The 22,529-nt window shown below is 45.7% G+C and overlaps 1 protein-coding gene across 1 annotated transcript in view; it reads left to right on the forward strand.

The window, feature by feature from the left end:
• Window positions 1–6,454: 6,454 nt before the first annotated feature.
• ttc9b (tetratricopeptide repeat domain 9B) overlaps window positions 6,455–22,529 on the forward strand; it is a 97,073-nt gene continuing 80,998 nt past the window's right edge. Inside the window, exon 1 of the mRNA XM_059983654.1 lies at window positions 6,455–6,962. Coding sequence (XP_059839637.1) covers window positions 6,455–6,962 — 508 coding nt within the window. The remainder of the gene's footprint in view (window positions 6,963–22,529) is intronic.

A 22,529-nucleotide genomic window follows, 5' to 3' on the forward strand; every position in this document is an offset into this window, starting at 1 on the left:
CCTGTCAGCCTGTGACACCGGGATTCCTGGGGACCTGGCATCCAGCACAGTCACTTGCTAACATTACTGCCACAACTCTAACAAAAAAAAAGCAGCAGAAAGCTTCAAAGAAAGATGTGAAAACGCTACCTTATACTCTCACAGCTACTTGTTAATGTGGGAAATATGGCAGTTAAAGGTTCCACCGTCGTAATAATGGTCAGCTAAACACATGCAAAATGCTGGAGGAGCTTGACGGGTCAGGCAGCATCTGTGAAGTACAATGAAGACTCTGTGTTTCTGGCTGAGACCCTTCATCAGCACTGGAAAGGAAAGGGGAAGATTCCAGAGTAAGAAAGTTTGGGGCTGGAGAATGAACTAAGAAACTGGAGATGATAGGTAAAGGGCTGTAGAGGAAGGAATCTGATAGGCTAGGGAAGGAGGGAGAAGTGATAAGCAGGTGAGGAGAAGAGAAGAGGTAAGGGTGGGGTTGCAGAGTGGGGGAATTGAATAGGGCAGGGGAGAAAATTACTGGAAGTTGGAGAATTTGATGTTCATGCCATCAAGTTGGAGGCTACCCAGATGGGATATGAGGTGTTGCTCCTCTAACCTGAGTTTGGCCTCATTATGGCAGTAGACTGGCCATGTTTTGACATGTCAGAATGGGGGTGGAGACTGGTTGGTGACTGCAAAATCCAGTTTTTGTGGATGGAGCGAAGGTGCTCTGCTCAGATAATCTGCTTTAGTGATCATAGAATAACAGAGCATGGAAACTGGCCTTTCAACCCAACCTGTCAGTACTGACCAAGATACTCACCTAAGAGATATTGGTTGAGAGAGAAATGTTGGTTCGACAGATCAAAGAGCTTCCCCCATGCACTTGATAAACACAAGAAATTCTACGGATGGTAGTGTTCCAGATGAACACACACAAAATGCCAGAAGAGCTCAGCGGGTAAGGCAGCATCTACAGAAGGTGATAGATGGTCAACGTTACAAGTCGAGACCTTCCATCTGGATTCTGTCTCAGTCCAAATTGGAAACATTGACCATCCATTTCCCTCCCTAGGTGTTGTCTAAATGTGCCGGAAGCTTGTGCACTTGTCAGATCCCTCAAACCATCGTTGACAAACCCGAACTTCACCAATTGAACTCCTAGCTTATTCAGAGCAACAAACAACAGGGGAGGCAATATAGAGTTCCCAGTCATGAAAAGGGTCTCAGTCCAAACATTAATTGTTCATTCCCTTTCCAAAGATGCTGCTTGACCTGCTGAGTTCATCCAGCATTCTGTTTGTTACCCACTTTCACTTTATTCAGAATAATGCTGTTTCAGTACTTTATCTGCTCCAAGAAGACCACAACCTTGTCGAAGGGTTTAGAGACTCAATCACCTAGAGAGCCATGCTGGCTGGAGTCAGGGCTTTTTTGCGTTGGCTCTTGGTAGGGTCATCCATGCCAAACAGGTCAAAGGGTAGAGGACAGACTCAGAGTGGTCCTCCAGTTCTTTGAGTTTGGTGGTTCAACTCAGGGCTAGCAACCCTGACCAGTCAAAAAAACAATTATTACAGAAACAGCAATGAAGAATCCTATACAAAGATGGAGGACCTTCACTGCTGCCCTAAACGCCTCTATGCTGAGATCACAGCCTGGATTTTTGGCATGAGTCAGATTGCAGCTTAAACATTGACTTCAAAGCGAAAGTGGCGACCACTGTGCTATGTCATGTGACCAGGCACAGACTTAATATTTTAAAACATTTTTGAAATCAAGCTGATGCACTAATTGAGTTAAGACCTGTGCTAACCAATCCAAAATGAAGCATGCCACACCAATGGCTCTACAAATGTATGGTATTGGAAGAGAATTATGTCTTATTTAATAAGCACAGATCCCAAAATGAACGCATGGTATGCCCAAAAATTGTAAACAAGTAAGTAATGTTTTTAACAAGAACAAGATTCAAGTGTTTATAGTTATTTTCAGTACACGAGTGTAAAGGAAGACAAAACAATTGTTACTCAGAAAATCACCAATGATTGCTGGTGCCATCTTGCTCTCCAACTACTGAGTACATCCACATGAAACACTGTCGTAGGAAAGCAGCATCCATCATCAGAGATCCCCACCAACCAGGCCGTGCTCTCTGCTCGCTGCTGCCATCAGATAGAATGTACAGGAGCCTCAGGACTCACATCACCAGGTTCAAGAACAGTTACCGTCCCTCGACCATCAGGCTCTTGAACAAAAGGGGTTAACTACGCTCACCTGCCCATCTACTGAGATGTTCCAACGCCAATAATCTCACTTTAAGGGTGATTTGTCTTGTTATTTCATGTTCTTATTGTTTCTTGCTATTTATTTATATTTGCGTTTGCACGGTGCTCTATGCTCTACTTGATCTTCCATTGATCCTGTTATAGTTACCATGCTATAGATTTGCTGAGTATGCCCGCAGGAAAATGACTCTCAGGGTTGTATATGATACTCTGATAATAAAATTTACTTTGACTTTGATTTGACTTTGCTCTGGATCTGATGCACCACAAAGAAGCACAATAAGATTTTTTAAAAATTGTAAAAAAAACCACAAAAAAATAAATACACAAGATAGCTTATGTACACAGATTGATTGTGCGTCCATATGCAAATGAGTGTCTGTATATAAAGTGACTCTGACAGGAAGTGATGAAGTAGTGGTTTGGGGGTGTGGAGGGCGGGTTTGTAGGTGGAGGTGTTGATCAGTCTTACTGCTTGGGGTAAGTTACTGTTTTTGAGTCTGGTGGTCCTGGCGTGGATGCAGTGTAGTCTCCTCCCTGATGGAAGTGGGACTAACGCTGTGAGAGATGTCTTGAGATTCAAGTGTAAAATGTCAACTTGAATGCCTTGTAATCCTTCCAGGGGTGTGGACATTTTCTGAAATACCACCGTGCCTGTGATGGCTGTCCTTACCTATGGACAGGAACGGATGCAGCTGATGTCACAGCTGGTTAGGCAGTCAGAGCAAGGTGCTCATAAATCCACCCCTAGCTGCTCAGAAAACTTCAAGGCCTTGCCAAAGTACCTAGAGTCATTGAGCAGAAGGGAGGGGGAAGAAACCAGGCTGGGGGAGGACAGTGGGAGAGGGCCTGGGTGCTTCAGAGGGAGATGGACAAGGTGGGGGGTAGCAGGTTACCGGCACTGCAACAGACAATAAGACACTGCAATAGGTAGTCAGAACTGTGCAACACATCACCAGTCCCAGAATACACGCCTATCAAGTACATATATACAGAAAAGGGCCAGCAACATCATAAGGGATTGCACCCACCCTGCTCACACTTCTGTCAGGGAGGAGGTACCAGCCACCACCAGACTCAGAAACAGTTTCTTTTCCCAAGCAATAAGGCTGATCAACACCTCCACCCATCAAAAACTACTACTACTTTATCGTTTCCTCTCAGCCACCTTACGTACAGGCATTCCTGTGCCTATTGTCACTTTAACTAATGTTCCAATGACAAACTCTGCCATCTTCATCAGGGCTGATGCCTAGGCATGTCTAGACCAGGGATATATATACCCCCGTCCCTCCTGATTGGTTAGTTCTCATCCCAACCAGGTTTGCACTGTTCCACCTTGTTTACAATCGAATTCCAGTTCTTACTTAAAGCAAGACCTTGGTCTCAAGGAGCACAGGAGGTGTATCCTTTTGGGTTACCCGAGGAAATCAGCAATAGCAGAGCATTACATTCACAATGGGCATAGGATTACTTTGATGGCATGGAACTATTGTGCAGTGCAGTTGGAGGATAGCTCGTGTTGTTCTGTTGTTTAAAAAAGGCTCTAAAGGTAACCTGGGAAATTATAGGCCGGTAAGTTTGATGTCGGTAGTAGGTAAATTATTGGAAGGAGTACTAAGAGATAGGATCTACAAGTATTTAGATAGACAGGGAATTATTAGGGAGAGTCAACAGGGCTTAGTGCGTGGTAGGTCATGTTTAACAAATTATTAGAGTTTTTCGAGGAGGTTACTGGAAAGTGGATGAAGGGAAGGCAGTGGATGTTGTCTACATGGACTTCAGTAAGGCCTTTGACAAGGTCCCGCATGGGAGGTTAGTTAGAAAGATTCAGACGCTAGGTATACACGGTGAGGTAGTAAATTGGATTAGACATTGGCTCAGTGGGAGAAGCCAGAGAGTGGTAGTGGAGGATTGCTTCTCTGACTGGAGGCCTGTGACTAGTGGTGTGCCACAGGGATCAGTGCTGGGTCCATTATTATTTGTCATCTATATCAATGATCTGGATGATAATGTGGCAAATTGGATCAGCAAAGTTTCTGATGATACAAAGAGTGGAGGTGTAGTGGACAGTGAAATAAATAGAAATAAAACCAGAAGGGAGTGATGGGCAGGTCTTGACTGTGAGTTAGAAGAAGAGAAGTAATGAGAGGGCCACCAAAGTAGGGGGAAAGGTGAAGGATGTGTAATTAGAGGGAAGTGGTTAACAGAAATTAAAGAAGTCAATGTTCATACCATTAGTACTTCTGGAGTATGGTCTCCATTGTAATGACTCATCCCTCAATATGGACTTCAGGAAGGGGAAGTTGAGAGAGCACACACCAACCATCAACGAGGGATTAGCAGTGGGAAGGGTGAGCAGTTTCAAGTTCCTGGGTGTCAACGTCTCTGAGGATCTGCAGCAAACTGGGTCCAACATATCGATGCTGGACAAAGCACTGACTGCGTTTCATTAGGGGTTTGAGGAAATTTGTTACGTCATCTAAGACGCCCACAGATTTCGACGGATGTACTGTGCAGAGCATTCCAACTGGTCGCATCACTGTCTGGTAATGGGGGGGGGGGGAGGCACTGCGCAGGATCAGAATAAGCTGCAGAAAGTTGTCAACACAGCCATGTTTAACTACATGGGCACTGGGCTCCCCAAAACTGAGGACATCTTCAAAAGGCGATGCCTCAAGCAGTTGGCACACATCATTAAGGACCATCATCACCCAGGACATGTCCTCTTCTCATTGCTGCTATGAAGGAGGTGGTACAAGAGCCTGAAAAAACCCACAACATTTCAGGAACCGCTTCTCCTCCTCTGCCTTCAGATTTCTGAATGGACAATGAACTCATACCTTGCTATATTTTGTGCTCTCACTTAAGAGAGCAGGAAAAATCACTTAATTTTTATAAATATTTCTTATTATGTTTTGCAATGTACCGCTGGTGTGAAACAACAAATTATACAACAACTGCCAGTGATATTAAATCTGATTCGATGGATGGTGAGCTCCCAGTGAAGCTGGTAGAGGGATAAACACACTCGTGCCATTGGGTTTGCAGACTAGAAGATCAGCGCCTTCTCGTCTGAATAGTTTACAGCCCCAACGGCATGAACGTTGAATTCTCCTTGATCAGACTCAAGACTGTTAAATGTCATTTCCAGTACACGACTGTAAAAGAAAAACGAAATAATTGTTACTCTGGCTCCAATTCAGCACAAAAATACACAATAAGATAAAGCAGACAATAACAAAAACCACAATAAATATAAATACATAAGTGAGCTTATATGCATAGATTGATTGTACAGGCGGAGATTGATAGGTTCTTGATTAGTAAGGGTGTCAAAGGTTACAGGGGAAGGCGGGAAATGATTGAATGGTGGAGCAGACTCGATGGGCTGAATGGCCTAATTCTTTCCCTACTTTCTTTTCTGGTGTTAAGTAACAACTCCTCTCACCTTAAATCCAAGCACCCCGGCCCCGGTATTGTAATCATGGCTCTCACGACCTTATACACCCCTATGAGGTCAATTCCAATCAGAAAATTGAAATGAAGCTGACAGGCAGCAGCCGATGAGGGGGTCAGAGACCGGAACCACTGACCGTTACGGCTCCACAGATGTTGCCTGATCCGCGTGGTGTTACCGTTCGCCCCATCGAGTCTCCTCCACCACTCTATCACGGCTGATTTGTTATCCCCCTCATTCCCATTCTCGCGCCTTCTCGTACTAACCGATCAACCGCCGCTTTAAATATAGCCTCCCCGGCCGTCTGTGGCAATAAATGTATTGCACGGAGTTTCTTCCCTCGGTGCGGCGCCTTGTGGGCACACGCGGAGTTAAATTACAAATCACCATACCGCTCTGTCCAACTGCCGCAGATGTGGAAGAGGGATTTCGGGAAAACACGCAGCCTTGCAGTGGTTGTTGATATTTGGGTGGAGGTTTATCCGGCGTTCACTACTCGTGTTCCGATTATTTTCGTGATTGCCCGAGCCCCAGCGCACGCGTGTGTGTGTGCTTGAAGGAGAGTGGGCGGGTTAAATGGAAACGCCTTCAAGGGTTAAGCGGGAGAAACGGGCGCCGCTGCAGCACGGGAGGCCGGTGTGAGCTTGCGCTGTCCACGGTGCTGAAGGGCAGCTCGGCTGGCGAACAGCTCGCCACTTCCAGCGTTCCCACCGCCGGAGCGATCGCTCGTACATATATGCACAGCAAACTGTTACAGACCATCAAAAGGCGACAGGTTTCCGATCTTGCGAAGAATGGTGCGCCTGTAGGCGGGATGGAAAGCAAATATTCCCTGAAAGCTCAAGGCATAGGCGGGGGGAGCATCGGTCAGCGACAGTCGCGGATAGGAGCGAGGGGAGGGAGTCAGTCACCAGCCAGCTCCCGGGACCCTTTCCGGGGTCCGGCGGGGCTGCCGGATCCCAGGAACCCGGCAGCCCACCAAGGAGAGAGCGAGAGCGACAACGGTTGCAAGATCCAGAGAGCCGTGTGCTTCAAGATCGAGGGGAATCAATGCTACCGGGAGAAGAAATTCCGCGAGGCGATTGGCAAGTACCACCGGGCGTTACTGCAACTCAAAGGGATCCGGATCGGCGAAGCTCGGGGCGAAGACGTGAGCGATCTGCGCAAAGGACGCGGTAGATTGACCGAGGAGCAGAACCGACTTATCGAGAGCACCGAGATCGACTGCTACGATAGTTTGGCGGGTGAGTGCTGTCATCTCATTCACCCGAGTTTGCCGGTTGTAAACACCCCTTTAGCACGTCCCCGACAGACCCATCAGATATCCCTGAGGTCAGCTTTATTTTGCAGGCGACCACTGCAAAACTATCATCTCACACAGTTCGCCCGTTAAAGCTGGGTGGTATCCAGCGTACCGCCCAGCGGCGCTCTCAATATTTACATTACGGTTTATCCAATAACCGGGTTAGATCTCGCCCTGGAAAAGGAATTTCAACGCGATATTGCGGACGGGTTCTTGGAAAACTCGTGAAAATCTACGAAGATTCCACAAGCATCCCCGACCCGGGGATATGTGGAATGACATGTCGGGAATACTGGGGCTTTGGGGATTCCACCGTGTGTTCTGAATCCCCACGGACCCTAGACTACCCGGCAAGTCGCCCATTGCAAGGCCTCTGGGAGAGAAGAGCTGCGATCTTAATCGCACGCCACCGTCGGGAAAGCCGCAGGGTGCCTGTAAATAACCCACTTGAACGCAGAGAGAACTTCGCCGATTCGAGGGTCAAGCCGCAGCAACACGTTAGTTCCGCTCCTAGGCGTGTTGCCCTACAGATCGTGAGCTTGCAGTCAGCCGACCCATTTCTACACGCTAAAACCCGCCGTTATTCATTACGACATTCAGCAAGGTAAAGGCGAGGGTGCCCACCACACTCTCGACCCTTGCCAATGGTATTGGGTTAGGGCCGCTTCCCGGCTGTGAACTACAAGTATCAGATCCAGAACTCCTAGTGGGCTGGTCTTCTAATTCAGGACTACATGATTTCCTGTTCTAATCTTGTAGGGTGTGTGGAATCCGTTGTAATTTCCAATTGCTGCTTAGCCTGCAGTCACAGGGCTGTGTCATCGCCCTCACCGCCGGGTCCCTCACTGTAATGCCCTTCCCTGTGACACTTACAGAGTCGTCGAGACAGATAGAAACGAAACAGGGTTTTCTGTCCAACAAGCCCGGACAGACTGAGATTCCGCATCTAAGACAGTCCATTTGCCTGCCATATCTACTAAACCTTTCCCACCCACATATCTGTCCAACTGTCTTGTAAATGTTGTGTTCAACATTATGTTGGATCAACCACTTCCCCAGGGAGGCTGTTCCATTTCCACACCACCCTCAGCATGTTGCAGGAAAAAGTTGTGCCAGGTCCCCCTTGGATTTCTTGTCATCTGCTGATAGGATCATCTGGGATCTCTCTTACCCATCTGAGATATTCATCATGCAGGGCCCTCTTGACCCTTCCCCTCCATTAAACAACCTCTTTGACCCCCTACCATCAGGCAAAAGGGCTAGGGCTAGTGCGGGGACAAGGACTGTCAGGATGGGAAACAGCTTCTTCTCCCAGACTATGAAACTACTGAACTCCCTGCCCCCATCAGATCCTATTGCCTATGAAGTGCCAATAGCACATATAATAGTATAATCATTGTCTTGCCTTTGATATGTTGGGACCAGGTTAGATCCTCAGAGACCTTGACAGCCAGGAACTTGAAGCTGCTCACTTCTGCTCCACTTCTGATCCCTCTATGAGGATTGGTATGTGTTCCTTCATCTTACCCTTCCTGAAGTCCACAATCAGCTCTTTCGTCTTACTGACGTTGACTGCCAGGTTGTTGCTGCAACATCACTCTACCAGTTGGCATATCTCATTCCGGTACGCCCTCTTGTCACCATCTGAGATTCTACCAACAATGGCTGTACCGTCAGCAAATTTGCAGATGGTATTTGAGCTATACCTAGCCAAACAGTCATGGTTATACAAAGAGTAGAGCAGTGGGCTAAGCACACACCCCTGAGGTGCAACAGTGTTGATCATCAGTGAAGAGGATATGTTAGCACAAGTCCACACAGATTGTGGTCTTCAAGTTAGAAAGTTGAGGATCCAATTTCAGAGGGAGGTACTGAGGCCCAGGTTCTGTAACTTCTCAATCAGGATTGTGGGAATGATGGCATTAAATGCTGAGCTACAGTTGACGAACAGCATCGTGACGTAGGTGTTTGTGTTGTCATAGGTGACTTGTGTCATAAATGCACCTTATTTTTCGGTAATTTATCTGTATTACCTTTGAGTTATGTGCCAGTTATATGAACTGCATTGCACACCTTGGTCCAGAGGAACATTGTTTCATTTGGCAGTATACATATACAGTATATGTTTGTATGACAATGAACTTGAACTTGAACCTTAAACCTATACCCTCCAGTTTTTGGTTCCCTCTCCCTGGGAAAACTAAACTTACAGACATTTTATGCATAATATAATTCAGTTGATAACAATATATTTCAATGTTTTAATGATGTAATATGGCTCTATACAGATGATTGCACAACCTACAGCTCACTCTGCAACTCATGTTTTCAATATTTATTGTTTATATATTTATTATACTTATCATTTTCTTTTTTTTGCATTTTCAGATGTTGTTGTATTTTGCACATTGGTTGTTTGTCCATCTCTGTTGAGACTGTATTTTAATTGATTCTATTGTGTTTGTTTCTATTTACTGTGAATGCCCAGAAGGAAATTAATCTCAGGGTAGTATTTGGTGATGAGGTATTTAATTTGACCATTGAACAAATGCAAAAAAGATTACAACAAAACAAAAATAATAATTTAAAAAATAATACTGAGAACATCAGTTGTAGAGTCCTTGTATTTTAGGTTGTGGAATCAGTTCAGAGTTGAGTGAAGTTATCCACACCAGTTCAGGAGCCTGATGGTTGTGGGGTAATAACTGTTCCTGAACCTGGTGGTCTGGGACCTGAGGCTCATTGTGGTGAGTGAAGTTATCCACACTGGTTCAGGAGCCTGATGGTTGTGGGGTAATAACTGTTTCTGAACCTGGTGGGGTGGGACCTGAGGCTCATTGTGGTGAGTGAAGTTATCCACACTGGTTCAGGAGCCTGATGGTTGTGGGGTAATAACTGTTCCTGAACCTGGTGGTGTGGGACCTGAGGCTCATTGTGGTGTGTGAAGTTATCCACACTGGTTCGGGAGCCTGATGGTTGAGGGGTAATAACTGTTCCTGAACCTGGTGGTGTGGGACCTGAGGCTCATTGTGGTGAGTGAAGTTATCCACACTGGTTCAGGAGCCTGATGGTTGTGGGGTAATAACTGTTCCTGAACCTGGTGGTGTGGGACCTGAGGCTGCCTTACCTCCTTCCTGATGGCAGCAGCGAGAGAAGACCATGGCCTGGATGTAATGTGTTTTCACAGTAAAACCTCTCACTGTAATGTTCTTATCTAATGTGCCCCACGATAATCTTCCTCCCTGTAATATTTATTAAGTACTACTTCTCTCTCCTGTAATATCCCCCACGATGTAGGTTTTCATTACATAGACCCATTGTGACTTTCCTTGCTGAAATATCCTATTTAGATGATTGATCCACTCAGTTTGCAGACTTGAGGTTTGGCTGTGATGGAGGCCTTTGCCACTGCTTGTGTGGAGGGAAGGCTGGTGGGGAGAGTTGGCTTCTGGGCTTTGACTTTTCTGTCATCCTATGGGGTTTCTTTACTTCTGAGAAGAGATTAAATGTACTTTGAAATGTTGATGATTTACCTTGTTCTGGTCATCTACCTTCAGGAAGAATATCAATAAGATTCAAAGAATAGAGAAAAAAAATTACAATGATGTTGCCGGGACTTCAGGACCTGAGTTATAGAGAAAAGCTGAATAGATTAGGACTTTATTCCCTGGACTGTAGGAGAATGAGGGGAGATTGGATAGAGGTATACAAAATTATGAGGAGTATAGACAGGGTAAATGCAAGTCGGCTTAGTCCATTGAGGTTGGGTGAGACTAGTACTAGAGGTCATAGGTTAAGGGTGAAAAGTGAAATATTTAAGAGGAACATGAGGAGGACCCACTCATAGGGTGGTGAGGAAACAGTGGAAGTGTTGGAGGTGGGTTCAAAGGCAACACTTAAGAGAAGGGTGCGTACATGATGGGAGGGGGATAGAAGGCTACGGTCATGATGTCTTATGTTGTAGGAAATCATGGTCATCCCGTGATCAAGATTGTTCTTGGTAAATTTTCCTAAGGAAGTAGTGTTCTGTGGCCAGCAACAATGGATATTAAATTGAGTCAGGTTTTATAAACAAACATAAACATTTATTAAACTCCGCTCAACAAAAGTGAAAAGTAAACAAACGACTAACTTAACTGGGAGTTAATTGCTCTCTGGCAATTTAGCAAACAGCCGAACTCTGGAATAGTTCTTAAAGTGGTAAATTCGAACACAGTCTTAAAGTGGTAAATTTGAATGTCCAAGTGATTTACACAGTCAGTAAGGGGAGATTGATTTCTTCGAAGCAACGATGATCTGCCGATCCAACAGCTGAGCAAAGCCGTGTCCAAAGGATTCACGACGAAGGAAATAAAACGGCTTAAAGGAACTGACCTTTTTCCTGGAGGGTGAGCACTGCACAAACCTTCCTGATCGTGCAGGGGTTATCTCAGATGCAGGCCACTATTCCTGAATGAAGATTCATTAAGGTCGATCTTTTACAAAGCCACCGAACAACACCAACTTCACTCAATCCTTCAGGTCCCTGTACTTTGGTAAAGTCTTGACTCTCCGATACTAGACTGCAACAGTAAATCAAGCATGCAACAAACCAGAATGGGCAGCAACTGGCAAAACTGCCAGCACAACGGTTTTTGCTCCTTACAATTGAAAATAAAAATTCCACTTTAAAAATGAACCTGCGTCATGAGACGAATATGGAGCAAAACTAACTAATGAACTGACGATCGAACTAACCTGCATCACAACAGGGGTTTCCCCTTATATACCTGTTGGAGCATCACATCATGTGACCACACACTGGTGGGAAAATTACATCATGTGACCTCACACTGGCGGGAAAGTTACATCATCCCACCATCACAAGACAATTACTTCATGCTCACAAGATACTCAATTGCATCATGGTCGTAAGACAGTCACAAGATACCCATGGGGTAGGTAACAGTGTTTTTCCATTGCATTCATCTGGGCAGTGTCTTTACAAGACGGGTGACCCCAGCCATTATCAATACTCTACAGAGATTGTCTGCCTGGTGTCGGTGGTCACATAACCAGGACTTGTGATCTGCACCGGCTGCTCGTACGACCACCCACCACCTGCTCCCATGCCTTCATTTGGGCTAAGCAGGTACAACAAGGGTGAACTAAAGGCTAGCGGTGGGAAGGAGCTGCTCACACTTCAATAGACAATAGACAATAGGTGCAGAAGTAGACCATTCGGCCCTTCGAGCCTGCACCACCATTTTGAGATCATGGCTGATCATCTACTATCAATACCTGGTTCCTGCCTTGTCCCCATATCCCTTGATTCCCCTATCCATAAGATACCTATCTAGCTCCTTCTTGAAAGCATCCAGAGAATTGGCCTCCATTACCTTCCGAGGCAGTGCATTCCAGACCCCCACAACTCTCTGGGAGAAGAAGTTTTTCCTTAACTCTGTCCTAAATGACCTACCCCTTATTCTCAAACCATGCCCTCTGGTACTGGACTCTCCCAGCATCTGGAACATATTTCCTTCCTCTATCTTGTCCAATCCCTTAATAATCTTATATGTTTCAATCAGATCCCTTCTCAATCTCCTTAATTCCAGCGTGTACAAGCCCAGTCTCTCTAACCTCTCTATGTAAGATGGTCCAGACATACCAGGAATTAACCTCGTGAATCTACGCTGCACTTCCTCTATAGCCAGGATGTCCTTCGTTAACCCTGGAGACCAAAACTGTACACAATACTCCAGGTGTGGTCTCACCAGGGCCCTGTACAAATGCAAGAGGATTTCCTTGCTCTTGTACTCAATTCCCTTTGTAATAAAGGCCAACATTCCATTAGCCTTCTTCACTGCCTGCTGCACTTGCTCATTCACCTTCAGTGACTGATGAACAAGGACTCAGAGATCTCTTTGTATTTCTCCCTTACCTAACTCTACACCATTCAGGTAATAATCTGCCTTCCTGTTCTTACTCCCAAACTGGATAACCTCACACTTACTGACATGAAACGTCATCTGCCAAGTATCTGCCCACTCACCCAGCCTATCCAAGTCTTCCTTTGGTAGAGATGTGCTGTGTCTCCAGCCTGCCTTCCTAGTGCTATGGTACAGGCCCATGTTTACGAGACTAGGCAGAATAATAGTTCAGCACTGACTAGATGGGCTGAAAGTAATGCTTCATGACCCTATGATCCCAAAGTCCTGATGAGCTGCCTCACAGTAACAGAGGGACATAGTGGGCCAGTGCTGGGAGAGTGAGCACAGCTTGATTAAGCTCTTTTTGGATACAAGGGAAAAGGTGAAGCATTGGGGGTGACATCAGAAAACAGTGTGGGATTGAACAATAGGATTATCGTGAGAAGTTTAAATCGTTGTCCACTTCATTAGGTACACCCTTACATCCAATGCTTACTTATGCAAATATCTAATCAGTCAATCATGTGGCAGCAACTCAATGCATAAAAGCATGCAGACGTGGTCAAAAGGTTCAGTTATTGTTCAGACCAAACATCAGGAAGGGGAAGATTTGTCACCTAAGTGACTTTGACTGTGGAATGATTGTTGGTGCCAGCTGGGGTGGTTTTAGTATCCCAGAAACTGCCAAGTTTCATTGAAACTGTTGCAGTTACTATTTCTTAATTTACTGAGTATGCCCACATGAAAATGAATCTCAGGGTTGTATATGGTGACAAACATGTACTTCGATAATAATTTTTACTTTGATCTCCTGGGATTTTCACTCACAGAAATCACCACAATTTACAGAGAATGGTGTGAAAAACAAAGAAAAAAAAAATCCCGTGAGAAGTAGTTCAGTGGGCAAAAACACCTTTTTTAATAAGAGAGGTCAGAGGAGAATGGCCAGACTGGTTCAAGCTGACAGGAAGGTGACAGTAACTCAAATAACCACTCGTTACAACAGAGGTGTGCAGAAGAGCATCTCTGAACGCACAATACATCAAACCTTGAAGTGGATGGGCTACAGCAGCAGAAGACCATGAACATACACTCAGCGGCCTCTTTATAAGGTACAGGGTATACCTAACAAAGTGACTACTGAGTGTACAAATGAGGAACATTGCAAACAAGGGGAAGTTATTGAGTGGGAGTTCTGTTGATTTCACCCAAACCTCCTTCTCACCATCCCTACCTCAGGGAAAAGGAGTCCAATGGGTGTATTCTTACTACCACCTCAAATAAGAAAAAAATACTTCAGGTGGATGAAGTAAGCAGGAGAGAATCTGCAGAGGCCGGGAATCCAGAGCAACACACACAAAATGCTGGAGGAACTCAGCGGGCCAGGCATCATCTGTAGGGAGGAATAAATGGTTGACGTTCTGGGCTGAGACCATTCATCAAGACTGTTGAAGGGTCCTAATGAAAGACTTAGGCCAGAAGCATTGACTGAGATAGACGAACTGTTGCTTCATAGATTTTCCTCACCTTTTACAGCTCCAGATCAATAGATTACACCGGAGAACAAAGATTTTGGGCTGCTGAACATTGGAATCATCATCAAAGTTCCCTGGCACACACCACTTTTTTGAAACCACCTATGTCTGTTACTTCACTTCATAGTTTAAGACCAAGATTAAGGAGGCATTTTTGTTGGTTCACAAATCAAACAGGACATCAATGACAGTTAATTCAAAGAACTTCTAGTGGGACCGGAGAAAATCACATGGAAGGCATTCAAGGATGTTGTTGAAAATTTTCTTGGCAACTACAGAGCACCGAACTACGTGCAGCTGGTTGACAACATGCTTCAAGCAAACAAAACCATGAAGTGCAACATGTCACTGGAGATTCATTTTCTGCATTCCCATTTTGACTCCTTCCCTGTAAAACTTGGCGCTGTCAGTGACGAGGTTTCACCAGGACATTGCAGTCATGGAGAAACGGTATCAGGGCAACTGGAATCCATCAATACTGGCTGATTATTGTTGGACACTTGAGTGAGAAGCCTCAGACACTGAGCACAAATGAAAATCATCAACAAAACATTTTTAGCTGAGCTGAGCTATTGCAAAGTGTCAACACCATTAAGCAAATAAAACACATTATATTCAATAAAAGTTGATTTCTTGTTTCTCCAAATTCCTACATGATACAAGCAGTCTGAAATTATAAAAACACAAAATACTGGCAGAACTCAGCAGGCCAGACAGCATCTATGGGAGGAGGTAGTGACGACGTTTCGGGCCGAAACCCTTCATCAGGAGTGAAGTAACATGGGGTGGTCGAAGGGGGATACCAAGTGGGGGGGAGGGATGAAGTAGAGAGCTGGGAAGTGATAGGCTGAAGGGAAATGGGCTAGGGGGAAGGTGGAGAATTATGGGAAATAAAGGAGAAAGAAAGGTAGGGCTGGGGGGAGATTATAGTGAGGGGAGGGAAAAGAGAGAGAAAGAGAACCAGACTAAAATTATAGATATGGATGGGGTAAGGGGGGGGGGGGCAGGGGTATCAACGGAGGTCTGTGAGTTGAATGTTTATGCCGGCAGGTAGGAGGCTACCAAGGCAGGAGATAAGGTATTGCTCCATCGACCTGCGTGCGGCCTCATCTTGACGGTAGAGGAGGCCATGGACAGACATATCGGAGTGGGAGTGGTCTTGGTCTGTGGAATTGATGTGTGTGGCCACAGGGAGATCTAAAATTATATTTGTGTTCAGCTGTCTATCATAAATGAAAAGAAATTTCTGATGAGACAATTTGTTGGTCAGCGTTATTAACAGAAGAGCAAGCAAGTTGATTTATCTGGAAAATTTCATAAAGGATGTTTATATTATTGAATAATAAATAATGTATTATAAACCTCTGACTGCACTTGAAACCCACCCCGTTTCAATTTCATAAGTCTTGGCTGCGTATATTTTATTTTATGTTTGTTTTCTAATCGTGGGGTTCAGACACAAACTAACCATGCATTGCATTCAATCCTGTAGCAACAATAATTAATGTGTCTATCATGAATTCTTTCTGGCTATTTCAAAGGAAAAAAGACAGATGCTAACTCATAAGAACCTTAGATGCTGGAGCAGGATTTGTCCATTTCACCGTGTCTGATCCATTTCCCACTCAGCCCCAGTCTCCTGCCTTCTCCCTGTATCCCTTCATGCCCTGACCAGTCAGAATCAGGGTTAGTATCTTTCGCCAGCATATGTCTTGAAATTTGTTGTCCTTGCGGCCGCAGCACAATGCAATTTGTAATAATGAAGGAAAAACTGTGAATTACAGTAAGTGCATTAAATATTTAAATTAAATAAGCAAAAATAGAAATAAAAAAGTAGTGAAAAAGTAGTTGAAAAGGCTTCAATGTCCATTGAGCAATGGGATGGCAGAAGGGAAGAAGCTGTTCCTGAATCACTGAGTGTGTGCTCCCAGGCTCCTGTACCTCCTCCCTGATGGTAGCAATGAGAAGAGGGCATTTCCTGGGGGATGGGGGTCATCAGTGATGGATGCTGCCTTTCTGAGACATTGGTCTTTGAAGATGGACTACAGAGGTTGGTGCACATGCTGGAGCTGACGAAGTTTGCAACTCTCTGCTGCTTATTTCGTTCCTGTGTAGTACCAACCAACCCCCCACCCCTCTCACCCCCATACCAGAAGGTGACACAGCCAGTTAGACTGCTGTCCATGTTACACCCTTAGAAATTTGCTGGTATCTTTGGTAACATACCAGATCTCCTCAAGATCCTATCAACTCCTACTCAAGAATCTGTCAACCTCTAATTTCAATACACCCAATGGCTTGGCCTCCACAGCCTCCTGTGGCAACAAATTCCACAGATTCACCACTCTCTGGCTAAAGAAATTCCTCTCCATCTCCATTCTAAGAGGACACCCCTCTATTCTGAGTCTATTCTGAGTATTAGACTCCCCCACCATAGGAAACATCCTCTCTATAGCCACTCTACCTGTGTCCTCTAGTCCTAGACTCCCCCACTATAGGAAACATCCTCTCCACATCCACTCTATCTGTGTCCTCTGGTCCTAGACTCCCCCACTATAGGAAACATCCTCTCCACATCCACTCTATCTGTGTCCTCTGGTCCTGGACTCCCCCACCATAGGAAACATCCTCTCCACATCCACTCTATCTGTGTCCTCTGGTACTAGACTCCCCCACTATAGGAAACATCCTCTCCACATCCACTCTATCTGTGTCCTCTGGTCCCAGACTCCCCCACTATAGGAAACATCCTCTCCACATTCACTCTATCTGTGTCCTCTAGTCCTAGACTCCCCCACTATAGGTAACATTCTCTACATATCCACTCTACCTGTGTCCTCTGGTCCTAGACACCCCCCACTATAGGAAACATCCTCTCCACGTCCAGTCTATCTGTGTCCTCTGGTCCTGGACTCCCTCACTATAGGAAACATCCTCTCCACGTCCAGTCTATCTGTGGTCCTAGACTCCCCCACTATAGGAAACATCCTCTCCACGTTCACTCTATCTGTGTCCTCTGGTCCCAGACTCCCCCACTATAGGAAACATCCTCTCCACATTCACTCTATCTGTGTCCTCAGGTCCAACACTCCCCCACCATAGGAAACATCCTCTCCACGTCCACTCTATCTGTGTCCTCTGGTCCTAGACTCCCTCACTACAGGAAACATCCTCTCCACATCCACTCTATCTGTGTCCTCTGGTCCTAGACTCCCCCACTACAGGAAACATCCTCTCCACATCCACTCTATCTGCGTCCTCTGGTCCTAGACTCCCCCACTATAGGAAATATAGACTGAGGGTTCTGCCACCACGTGCTGAGAGTCAGATAGAAACAGCTGCCATTCTGCAGGGGGCCCATGGGGAAATACACTGTCTGAGACAAAGTCAAAGTAAATTTATTATCACACTACATACGTGTCACCTGGAGATTCATTTTCCTGCAGGCATTTACAGGGAAATAAAGCAATACAACAGCATTTATGAAAAACTATACATTAGCAAAGACCGACAAACAACCAATGTGTAAAAAAAAGACAAACTCTGCAAATTTAAAAAAACAATGCTGAGAGCACGAGTTGTAGAGTTTTTGAAAGTGAGTCTGTAGTTTATGGAATCAGTTCAGAGTTGTGGTGAGTGAAGTTATCCCCACTGGTTCAGGAGCCTGATGGTTGTGGGGTAATAACTGTTCCTGAACCTGGTGGTGTGGGACCTGAGGCTCATTGTGGTGAGTGAAGTTATCCCCACTGGTTCAGGAGCCTGATGGTTGTGGGGTAATAACTGTTCCTGAACCTGGTGGTGTGGGACCTGAGGCTCATTGCGGTGAGTGAAGTTATCCACACTGGTTCAGGAGCCTGATGGTTGTGGGGTAATAACTGTTCCTGAACCTGGTGGTGTGGGACCTGAGGCTCATTGTGGTGAGTGAAGTTATCCCCACTGGTTCAGGAGCCTGATGGTTGTGGGGTAATAACTGTTCCTGAACCTGGTGGTGTGGGACCAGAGGCTCATTGTGGTGAGTGAAGTTATCCACACTGGTTCAGGAGCCTGATGGTTGTGGGGTAACAACTGTTCCTGCACCTGGTGGTGTGGGACCTGAGGCTCATCGTGGTGAGTGAAGTTATCCACACTGGTTCAGGAGCCTGATGGTTGTGGGGTAATAACTGTTCCCGAACCTGGTGGTGTGGGACCTGAGGCCCATTGTGGTGAGTGAAGTTATCCACACTGGTTCAGGAGCCTGATGGTCTTGGGGTAATAAGTGTTCCCAAACCTGGTGGTGTGGAACCTGAGGCTCATTGTGGTGAGTGAAGTTATCCACACTGGTTCAGGAGCGTGGTAGTTGTGGGGTAACAACTGTTCCTGCACCTGGTGGTGTGGGACCTGAGGCTCCTGTACCTCCTGCCCGATGGCAGCAGTGAGAAGAGAGCATGGCCTGGATGATGGGGATCTTTGATGATGGATGCTGATTTCTTGGGGTAGTGCTCCTCATAAATGTGCTCAATGGTGAGGAGGGATTTTCCTGCGATGGACTGGGCTGTGTCCACCACTTCCTGTAGACTTTTCTGTTCCTGAAAATGGAACCTAAGGTCCTTCTACACACCCAAGTCTGTGTTTAAAAACAATCATGAACCATTTGTTTTAGGCCTATGAGGGAATGATAATTCATCGTGTGCTAATGATATTGTTGGTCTAGATGATAGGGCTGTTAAGAAGATGATAATGATATAGGGTTGGTCTAGATGATAGGGCTGTTAAAAGATGATAATGATATAGGGTTGGTCTAGATGATAGGGCTGTTAAGAGCATGTATGGGATGCTGGGCTCCAGTTGTCAGGGGCTCAGTTGAAGAGCTGTGAAGTAATGTCACAGATCTATAAAACTCTGGTTAGACTCCACTTGGACATTGTGTTCAGTCTGGTCGCCTCATTACAGGAAGGATGTGGAAGCTTCGAAGAGGGTGCAGAGGAGATTTACCAAGAAGCTGCCTGGATTGGAGAGTGTGTCTTATGAGGAGAGGTCGAGTGAATTCAGCCTTTTCTCCTTGGAGCGAAGGAGGATGAGAGGTGACTTGTTAGAGGTGTACAAGACTGAATGGGCAGCCAGATACGTTTTCCCAGGGTGGACATGACTAATATGAGGGGCATAATTTTAAGTCAGTGAAGGGAGGTATAGGGGTAATATCAGAGGTAGGGTTTCTACACAGAGAGTGGTGGATGCATGGAATCTCCACCTGGGGGTGGTGGTAGAAGCTGATACATCAGTGACCTGTAAGAGTTTTTTAAACAGCCACTGGGTGATAGGAAAACAGGAGCTATGGAGGAGGGGTGGAGATATGACTCTATCAAAAGAGGTGTAAGGTGCTCCTTCCCTTCGCTAGCCTGCAAGTCACCCTTGGGAAAGGTGTAGCACTTCCTTAGCCCTCTCTCCCCCCGGGATCAGGGTCAGTGAAGCAGGTGGTGGGTGTTTGTACGAGCAGCCGGTGCAGATCACAAGTCCTGGTTACGCGACCACTGACACCAGGCAGACAATCTCTGAAGAGTATTGATAATGGCTGGAGTCACCCATCTCGTAAAGACACCGCCCAGAAGAAGGCAATGGCAAACCACTTCTGTAAGATTATAGAGGCATGGAAAAGTACAGCCCAAAAACAGGCCCCTCGGCCCATCCAGCCCTTGCCGGAACCATTTAAACTGCCTCTTCCCATTGACCTTCTCTGGGACCATAGTCCTGCTTATCCAAAATTCTCTTAAATGATGAAATTGAGCTGGCATGTACTAAGTGTGCTGGCAGCTTGTTCCACATTCTCACCACACTTTTCCCTCATGTTCCCCTTAAGCATTTCACCTTTCACTCTTAACCCATGACCTCTGGTTGTAGTCCCACCCAAACGCAGTGGAAAAAGCCTGTTTACATTTACCCTTATCTACACCCCTCATAATTTTGTATATCAAATCTTGCCTCATTCTACATTCCAAGGAATAAACTCCTAACCTATTCAATCTTTCCTTATAACTCAGGCCGTCCAGGCTTGGCAACATCCTAGTAAATTTCCTCTGTACTCTTTCAACCTTATTTACAACTTTCCAGTAGTTAGGTGACCAAAACTGCACCCAATACTCCAAATTAGGCTCATCATCATCTCATACAATTCCAACATAACAACCCATCTCCTGTACTCAATACTTTGATTTCTGAAGCTCAATGTGACAAAAATTTTCTTTATGACCCTATCCACCTGTGATACCACTTTTAATGAATTATGTGCCTGTATTCTCAGAATCCATTTTCTACCATACTCTTCAATGCCCTAACACTCACTGTGCAAGACCTTCGCTGGTTGGTCCTACTGAATTGCAACACCTCACACTGAACATAGAAAACCTACAGCACCTTCGGCCCCCAATGCTGTGCTGAACATGTCCTTACCTTAAAACTGCCTATGATTACCATAGAACCATAGAACATTACAGCACAGAAACTGGCCTTTTGGCCCTTCTTGGCTGTGCTGAACCATTTTTCTGCCTAGTCCCACTGACCTTGCCCTTGGCCATATCCCTCCAAACCCCTCTCATCCATGTACCTGTCCAAGGTTTTCTTAAATGTCAAAAGTGAGCTCGCAATCACCACTTCATCTGGCAGCTCATTCCACACTCCCACCACTCTCTGCGTGAAGAAGCCCCCCCAATGTTCCCTTTAAACTTTTCCCCCTTCGCCCTTAAACCATGACCTCTGGGTTTTTTCTCCTCTAGCCTCAGTGGAAAAAGCCTGCTTGCATTCACAATATCCATACCCATAATTTTATACACCTCTATCAAATCACCCCTCATTCTCCTATGCTCCAGGGAATAAAGTCCTAACCTATTCAACCTTTCTCTGTAACACAGTTTTTCAAGTCCCGGCAACATCCTTGTAAACCTTCTCTGCACTCTTTCAGCCTTATTAATATCCTTCCTGTAATTAGTTGACCAATAGCCCACAGCCCTCTATTTTTCTAAGCTCCATGTATCCATCCAGGAGTCTCTTAAAAGACCCTATCGTATCCGCCTCCACCACCGCTGCCAGCGGCCCATTCCACACACTCACCACTCTCTGAGTAAAAAACTTATCCCAGACATCTCCTCTGTACCTACTCCCCAGCACCTTAAACCTGTGTCCTCTTGTGGCGACCATTTTAGCCCTGGAAAAAGCCTCTGACTATCCACACGATCAATGCCTCTCATCATTTTATACATCTCTATCAGGTCACCTCTCATCCTCCTTTGCTCCAAGAAAAAAAGGCTGAATCCACTCAACCTATCCTTATAAGGCATGCTCCCCAATCCAGGCAACATCCTTGTAAATCTCCTCTGCACCCTTTCTATAGTTTCCACATCCTTCCTGTAGTGAGGCGACCAGAACTGAGCACAGTACTCCAAGTGTGGTCTGACCAGGGTCCTATATAGCTGCAACATTACCTCTCGGCTCCTAAACTCAATTCCACGATTGATGAAGGCCAATACACCGTACACCTTCTTAACCACAGAGTCAACCTGCGCAGCTGCTTTGAGCGTCCTATGGACTCGGACCCCAAGATCCCTCTGATCCTCCACACTGCCAAGAGTCCTACCATTAATACTATATTTTGCCATCATATTTGACCTACCAAACTGTACCACCTCACACTTATCTGGGTTGAACTCCATCTGCTACTTCTCAACCCAGTTTTGCATTTTATCAATGTCTCACTGTAACCTCTGACAGCCCTCCACACTATCCACAACACCTCCAACCTTTGTGTCATCAGCAAACTTACTAACCCATCCCTCCACTTCCTCATCCAGGTCATTTATAAAAATCACAAAGAGTAGGGGTCCCAGAACAGATCCCTGAGGCACACCACTGGTCACCGGCCTCCATGCAGAATATGACCCATCTACAACCACTCTTTGCCTTCTGTGGACAAGCCAGTTCTGGATCCACAAAGCAATGTCCCCTTGGATCCCATGCTTCCTTTCTTTCTCAATAAGCCTTGCATGGGGTACCTCATCAAATGCCTTGCTGAAATCCATATACACTACATCTACAGCT

Source organism: Hypanus sabinus, chromosome 11 (genome assembly GCF_030144855.1).
Source record: "Hypanus sabinus isolate sHypSab1 chromosome 11, sHypSab1.hap1, whole genome shotgun sequence".
NCBI lineage: Eukaryota > Metazoa > Chordata > Chondrichthyes > Myliobatiformes > Dasyatidae > Hypanus > Hypanus sabinus.